General features: G+C 46.1%; 1 protein-coding gene across 2 annotated transcripts in view; it reads left to right on the top strand.

The window, feature by feature from the left end:
* The first annotated feature begins 1,422 nt into the window (after window positions 1-1,422).
* The window catches only part of MTA3 (metastasis associated 1 family, member 3), a 205,700-nt gene continuing 199,001 nt past the window's right edge, over window positions 1,423-8,121 (top strand). Inside the window, exons 1-2 of one of the 2 annotated variants that reach the window (XM_012653858.1) lie at window positions 1,423-1,645; window positions 3,297-3,364. In XM_012653858.1, the coding sequence (XP_012509312.1) occupies window positions 1,558-1,645; window positions 3,297-3,364 (156 nt within the window). In that variant the 5' untranslated portion in view covers window positions 1,423-1,557. The remainder of the gene's footprint in view (window positions 1,646-3,296; window positions 3,365-8,121) is intronic. The other variant, XM_012653859.1, reaches the window with a different exon arrangement.

Raw genomic sequence — 8,121 nt, 5'->3', positions numbered from 1 at the left:
TGGGGTTAAAAAGATAGCAACAGACACCTGTTATTTGCATATTGCTCTGTGCTCTCTGGTTTACAAAGCATTTTCAGATATCATCACAACTGATCCTTACCACACCTGTGAAGTGGAATCAGTGTCGCCATTTTATAGAATAGGAAACAGGTCACAGAGTCAATCACATTAATTCAGGCAAAGGTGCTTTATTTTTTATTTTTTACTTTGCCTCAGCTACCCAGAAAATTATTTTTTTCATTCCAATACTTCGTGGTAAGGGACCATCACAAATGCCATTACCAGATAACCAAATCACAACCTTTTTTCCTGGGGATACCTCCTACCCTAGCACAGACTTCAAGCCCAAGGTCAGCAGCACGTAGCTGTATTATCACCAGACACTCCAAACAACCTAAAACAGTAAGGAATCATCTTCATGCTTATTATACAATGACATCTGGGAGTAGTTTGGAATGGATTGGCTTCTTTGAATGTTTTTTTTTTTTTTTTTTTAGACAGAGTCTCTCACTCTGTTGCCAGGGCTAGAGTGCAGTGGTGTCAGTCTAGCTCACAGCAACTTCAATCTCCTGGGCTCAAGCGATTCTCCTGCGTCAGGAGGAGTAGCTGGAACTACAGGCATGCGCCACCATGCCCGGCTAACTTTTTCTATTTTCAGTAGAAAATAACCATTTTAAAGCTTTAGGCACATAACCAGTTAATTGCCCCTCAACAGCAAGCAAGCTGATTGACAGTATCTCCCCCTCTGGGCTGGTGATGGTGTCCGTTGTGAACTGTAAGGCCATGTTCCTCCATGGACAATGGAAGCCCCTCACACCTAAAGGTTTCTTTTCCCATGAAAGCACACAGTGTATATATAAGGCCTGTCTAGAGGCAGGACCTATCCGGGTGCAGGGGAATTGGTTCAGCTCAGCCCAGTTTTGGGGTGAAGGATGATGCAGTTGGGGTGGACTTGGAAGGGAACCGGTTTTTCTAGCTATGTCCTCAGCTGCGTTCCTGACTGGGGAAGCGGGAAGCACCCTAGGGTCTTCCTGGCCCAGAGCCTGCAGGGTCCAGGTCAGCCACATTAACCTCACCACAAGGAAGGTGCCCTGATGCCTGCACTTATTTGCATCCCAGAGTTTGCACCGAGACTGGCAAACATTGGGGCTCCCCAGGGACAGAAGCAGAGAAGGAGGACCTGCCTCGGGGTGGGCAGGTGATGGGGTGCCCTAGGAGACCTCCGGAGAGGCTGAACCCCAGCCCTTACCCCACTTCTCTTATAGCCCCTGGTCCGCCTTTGCGAGTGCAGGCCTCTAATTCGGCCAGGACGCTGGTCGCAAGACCCTCCACTTCCAGCAAGGCCCCCCAACCTGCCCCCCTTCCCCTCCCCCTCAATTCCCACCGGCCCCGCAGCGCTCCGGCCCGGCCCACTTCGCTAGCCCAGCTGGGGGCAGGCACCAGCCCCCACCCCTCGGCGTCCCCTCCCCTTCACTTCCCCCTCCCCTCGTCCCCTCCTTTCCTCCCCTCCCCGCCGTGGCGAGGCGGCGGCGGCGGCGGCAGCGGCGGTCGAGGCTCATGCTGAGGAGGCGGCGGCGGGCGGGGCTCGGATCGGGCTCCGCGGGCGGGCGGGCGGACATGGCGGCCAACATGTACCGGGTCGGAGGTAGGAAGGCTTGGCCCGACCCGGCCCGTGTGGGAGCGGGCTCCGGGTGTGGGGGGGTCGGGGCGAGCGCACACCAACTGCCGGGAGTCACGGGCGCCCGGGCTGAGGGCGCAGGGGGCGGGGGCGCCGGGGCCCGCAGAGGGGCCAGGGCTCCCCACCCCCACCCCTCCCCTCCCCCGCGGTGGCCCGCGAGGGGCCGGGGCCCACAGACACCCTCACACCCCGCCCAGTTTTTACGGCCAGGCCTCTACTTGGGGGTATGAAGTATCAGATGCCCTCTCAATGAAACCCCCATGGGTGTAGGGCCCGTCGAGCCCCTAAACTGGGTGGCCTTTTCCTCGCGTGACTTCTAGGCAGCGGGTGCTGGAGAGGTTGGGGGGACATCCCCCCTCCTCTACGCCTCCCCTCAGTGAGAGTGTGGGGTGGGGGCGGGGCGATGGGGGCCCAGCCAGGGCCAGGGACAGGCCTGTTCTCAGGGCCAGGGCCCTGCACCTCCCCTTCTCGCCCCTTTCCGTTTCTTGTCTAGCCCCCCGAGAACGGGGCATGGTGGGGCCAGGGAACCGCAGCCAGAGGTGGGGAGTTGAGCTCTGCCTGGACGTTTGCTCCGCTGTCTGCCTCCTTCCCAGCCTTCTGCAGAAGAGAGAAATAAGGTCAAACAAACTTTCTCCTTACTCGCGACGCCCTCCTCCCTCTTTCCTGGTAAAATAATAATTCAGATAAGTGGCGTGTTTGTGTGTGAGACTGGCTCTTCCTTCTCTGCTCATTAGCCGAGCTTCTGGTGGATGGTGGCAGGAATGGCCTGGCTAAATGAGGCCACTTTGCGGGAGAGAGCCGGGAAAGAGCCACTAAGATAGACAATAACAATGCAGCCCAGCCTCTCAAATAAACACACAGTGGGAAGTTTCCAGTGAGCCTGTTTGAGGAGAGGAAAACCCACACTTGAAAATTTTTATCCTTTTTGTTGAAAGCCTGCAGCAATTGCTTTATAACAAGACCCCGAATGGATCTGGATGTAAAAGTGTAAAAAAAATTTTACTATCACCCCTAGAGTACTTTGCTTCTCAGAAAGTGACACCTCCTTTTTTTCCCCTCATCTTCCCAGATAGACTGTAGAAAAGTTTGTCTGCACACTTTCTCTTACCTGATTTTTTCTCTTGCTCTGCTCACCTGATTTTTTTTTTTCTTTTTTAAGTACTGATTAGTAAGCCTTTCTCTATGCTCTGAGTTTGTCTTAGGTCAATAGTTTTATGTGAGACGCAGACTCCAGGGCAAATTGGATTGGAGGGAAAAGATGTGGGAGTAGTTAAAGTACAGAGGACACATGTTTATGAGCCCTGACTAGTCCGATGATGAGAAGCGTCTTTTTGTTTGTTTTTAAAGAAATGACACATCGGGACAAAAGTCTAGGAGAACTTGATAGGACGTTAATTGAAATGAAAATGCCAGGAAAATAAAGGTCTGTGAATAGTAGGCACATGACAGAATATATTACAGCGAAATTATTCAGTTTGCATTTACCAGTGAATGAATTATGGGGTTAATTTTGAACGTGGTGAATTGCCTAACATAAAAAGTCATGAATTGACAAATGTGAACTTTCTGTTGAACAGAAAGTTCAAAAGATTAAGTTCTGTACTTCCTTTAATTACAGATTATGTCTACTTTGAGAATTCCTCCAGCAACCCATACCTAATCAGAAGGATAGAAGAACTCAACAAGGTATACACTGAGTGTTCTTGGTTCTAATATTATAAAATATTTGTCTTCTATTGAAGGGTAATTGGGTAAAGGGCATAAGATGTGATTTTACTTTCAGTCCCAGACTCTTTAAAAGTAGAGATTTCAGATTAGAGAATTATGCAGACTTGGAATATTCTTTTGCTTTTTAAAATTATTTTTTCTCTGGTATTAAATATTGTTATTAAATATTAAAAGTGCAGATTTCTTCAAATTGCTTGGAGCGTCTCAAAGAGCAGGTCACTTCTTTGTCTCTTTTTATATTTAGAGGCATAATGTGTATTTCTACCTTTTTTAGTAAATTAATATTTTCATCTTCTTTTTTTTTTCTTTTTTTTGAGATAGAGTCTCACTCTGTTGCTCAGGCTAGAGTGCCGTGGTGTCAGCCTAGCTCTCAGGAACCTCAAACTCCTGGGCTCAAGTGATCCTCCTGCCTCAGCCTCCTGAGTAGCTGGGACTACAGGCATGAACTACCACACCCCGCTAATTTTTTTTTGTTTTTAGTTGCCTGGCTAATTTTTTTCTATTTTTAGTAGAGATGGGGGTCTCACTCTTGTTCAGGCTGGTCTCAAACTCTCCTGACTTCAAGGGATTCTCCCGCCTTGGCCTCTGAGAATGCTAGAGTTACAGGTTTGAGCCACCATGGCTGGCCAGATAATATTTTCATCTTCTAGCTTTAGAATGAGTAAGCTGGGGAATATAGTTGTTTTTTTTTTTTAAGAGACAGTTTCTGCTTTCTTACCCAGGTTGAAGTGCAGTGGTGTGATCATAGCTCACTGTAACCTTGAACTCGTGAGCTCAAGCAATCCTCCCAGCTCAGTCTCCCAAGTAGCTGGGACCACAGAGTAGCTGGGACCACAGGCAGATGCCACCATGGCAGGCTAATTTTGAAATTTTTTTGTAGAGATGGGGTCTCACTATGTTGCCCAGGGTGGTCTTGAACTCTTGGCCTCAAGCAATCTTACCGCCTTGGCCTCTCAGTGTTGAATATTACAGGCATGAGCCATTGTGTCAGGCTGGGAATATGATATTGAAGGAAATTTGTAAAATTCGGGACCAGGCTAACTAATAAGAGTATAGTTTTAGTATAATAATATAAAGTAGCTTTGTATCTTTGGTTCAAGTAAAATAAAACTTTTACATTAAGTTTTGTCACGGATGATAGGTGACATAGGACAGCGGAAGCATTGTGATTGCAGTAGATGAGCTTTTCCAGTGAAGACACTGGAAAGCAGACATAAATTAAATGGACCATAGATTTTTTAAGGATGCTCTGTTTTCTTCCAGACCACTCTGAGGGTTATTTGTGTGGCTTATGAGAATTCGTAGTGTTAAAATCTTTGGGGCTATCTATCTAATACCCTCCCCTCAAAATGCCATCTGGTGACTGGTCCAATTCTGAGTCCCAGGAAACCAAGGCCTGGGCCTAGGTCATTGCTAGTTTAAAGAGGCTTGAGATCTTGGTTTGCTTCTTGGATACCCTAAGGACTGTACATTTTAACACATTAACTGCCATGTGAGTTGTATTTAACTCATGCCAGTTTTGAGCCCCAGGCCTCGTGAAGCATATGTAACTTACATGTGTCTTTACCCTGGAAACTGAGAGAACTATTTTTCAAGTTGCATATAACTTACACACAGAAAACAATAAAAAATAACAAATTTTTCATTAAATTTGAAAGGATTGGCCCGGCGTGGTGGCTGTAATCTTAGCACTCTGGGAGGCTGAGGCGGGAGGATCAGGAGTTCGAGACCAGCCTGAACAAGAGCAAGACCAGTCTGAGCAAGAGCGAGACCCCGTCTCTACTAAAAATGGAAATTAGCTGGACAACTAAAAATAGAAAAAAAAAATTAGCTGGGCGTGGTGGCACATGCCTGTAGTCGCAGCTACTTGGGAGGCTAAAGCAGGAGAATCGCTTGAGCCCTGGAAGTTGAGGTTGCTGTGAACTAGGCTGACACTATGGCAATCTAGCCCAGGCAACAGAGTAAGACTCTGTCTCAAAAAAATAAGTAAATAAATAAATTAGAAAGGATTGTTTTGTTTTCAAAGTTTTTATTCTGTATTTGTAATAAAACACTGTGGCCCCAAGGAAAAAAATTTTTTTTCTAGTGTGACAGTCAATGTATTAAAAATACCTGGGCTGGGCGGTGGCTCATGCCTGTAATCCTAGCACTCTGGGAGGCCGAGGCGGGCGGATTGTTTGAGCTCGGGAGTTCAAGACCAGTCTGAGCAAGAGCAAGACCCTGTCTCTAACAAAACAATAGAAAGAAATTATCTGGACAACTAAAAATATATAGAAAAAATTAGCCGGGCATGGTGGCGCATGCCTGTAGTCCCAGCTACTCGGGAGGCTGAGGAAGTAGGATCGCTTGAGCCCAGGAGTTTGAGGTTGCTGTGAGCTAGGCTAACACCATGGCACTCACTCTAGCCAGGGCAAAAGAGTGAGACTCTGTCTCAAAAAAAAAAAATACTGTGTAGTATTTTGAGACTACCAAATAAAGAATATGACCTCAAGTTTTAGATCAGGCTGTGGGTGGGAACTGTTGGGGTGTGATTCTGATCTCCTTCTGTTTTTATGTTATTTTATTTTATTTTTGAGACAGAGTCTCACTCTCTTGCCTGGGCTAGAGTGCCGTGGTGTCAGCCTAGCTCACAGCAATCTCAAACTCCTGGGCTCACACGATCCTCCTGCCTCAGCCTCCCAGGTAGCTGGGACTACAGGCATGCGCCACCATGCCTGGCTAATTTTTTCTATTTTTAGTTGTTTAGCCAATTTCTTTCTATTTTTAGTAGAGACGGGGTCTCGCTCTTGCTCAGGCTGGTTTCGAACTCCTGAGCTCAAACAATCCGTCCTCCTCGGCCTCCCAGAGTGCTAGGATTACAGGCATGAGCCACCGTGCCCGGCCTCTCTTTTTATGTTATTGATGTAAGGTATAAGAATTGAGGCAGCCCTAAACTGTTCACCATATCACTTTAATTAGAAAGTTAATTAGGATTCAAATAGAGATGTTGAGCTATGAGACCCCATGTTCTGTGGCTGTCGCTGCCCCTCTCTGACCTCCACTCTTTCTTTTTTTTTTATTTCAGCATATTATGGTGGTACAGATGTTTAGGTTACGTATATTGCCCTTGTGCCGGTCTCCACTCTTTCTAAAGGCAGGCGGAGGCCCTTTGCCCTGCTCATTTGGCTCCAAGCACAGTGGGCTTTTGGCTGTTTCTCACGATACCCACCTTAGGAGGACCCTTTGTTTGTAACCATCTTCCCTCCCACCTTGTTCTTTTCTCCATACCATTTATCACCTCTGAATATACTTAATTACTGTGTTTATTTTCATTGCCTGTCTTCCCAAACTAGAATGTAAGCTCCATGTGTGTATTGATCTTTTCTGTTTTGTTCATTAATGCATTCTAAGTGACTTAGAATAGTGGCTGGCACATAGTTAAAGGCATTCAGTAAATATTTGTTGAATTAATGAATTTCTCAAATGTCTGATGTTAAGCCTTGAACCATACATAGTACTGTTTACAAAGTACTTTGATTCATTTGTTTTCCAAATATTTTTGAGATCTGCTACCTGCAAGGCACTTTTAGAAACTGGGAATGCAAGGGTGATGAAAAACAGGTCTAATGGAGTCAGATATCAACCATGTAATCCCACAAGTGAAAGTAAAATTGCAGCTGTGCTGTTTAGAAATGTCAGAGCATGGTGTTCTGGAAACGTGTAATCTAGGGATTCACTTTCGTTACCCCTATGCAGCTTCATTTAACCTTACACTTTGAAGGTAGATAAATCATGGATTGTTATTTTGAGGCACACACTGGTTAAATGACTGGTTAGGCATCTAGCTTGAACCTGGACTATTTCACTTCTTTTATCATTACATTACCATTCACTTCAAAATTACCGCCACCCCCATAGAGCCAGGTGCAGTTGCTGGAGCCTCAGGAAGCTGAGGTGGGAGAATCACTTGAGGCCAGGAGTTCTGAGACCAGCCTTGGCCACATAAAGAGACCTGGTCTCTTAAAAAAAAAGATGAAAACAATTATTTGGGTGTGGTGGCATGGGCCTTTAGTTCCAGCTACTGGGGAGACTGAGGCAGGAAGATACTTGAGCCTAGGAGTTTGAGGCTACAGTGAGCTATGATCACACCGTTGTACCCCAGCCTGGGTGACAAAGAGTAACCCTGCCCCAACCCAAAATAAACAAACAAAAGTACCCCCCCATTCTTACTTCCTCCTTGCTCCGCCTGCTGTCAGCGAAGAGTCATTCATATCATAATGGTCCTTTGGGAGTGGGGGAGTGACTATGAAATGGGATTCTCTGTAATTTCAAAGACTGGCAGTTTGAATGGGTTGGATATTGGTAAATAATGGATATGATTTGTTAAATACCAAATGTTTACATAGGGTCTTCATTTCTGAAGGAATGTGAAAAAGACATTTCATTTTAGATAATTCATTTAACAAATATTTATTGAGCACCTATTATATACCAGGCACTATACTAGGCTCAGAGATACAACTGTGAACAAAATGGACATGGTCTCTGACTGCATAGGGTCTACATTCTCATGAGGGAGACAACCTGGAAAGACAAGTTAACGGGCATAAAGAAAATAGTAATAAGTTGTATTAACTTTTTTTTTTTTTTTTTTGAGACAGAATCTGGCTCTGTTGCCCTGGCTAGAGTGCCGTGGCTTCAGCCCAGCTCACAGCAACCTCAAACTCCTGGGCTCA

Source organism: Propithecus coquereli, unplaced genomic scaffold, assembly GCF_000956105.1.
Source record: "Propithecus coquereli isolate 6110/MARCELLA unplaced genomic scaffold, Pcoq_1.0 Scaffold43, whole genome shotgun sequence".
Taxonomy (NCBI): domain Eukaryota; kingdom Metazoa; phylum Chordata; class Mammalia; order Primates; family Indriidae; genus Propithecus; species Propithecus coquereli.
This window is presented reverse-complemented; position numbering and strand designations above follow the sequence as displayed.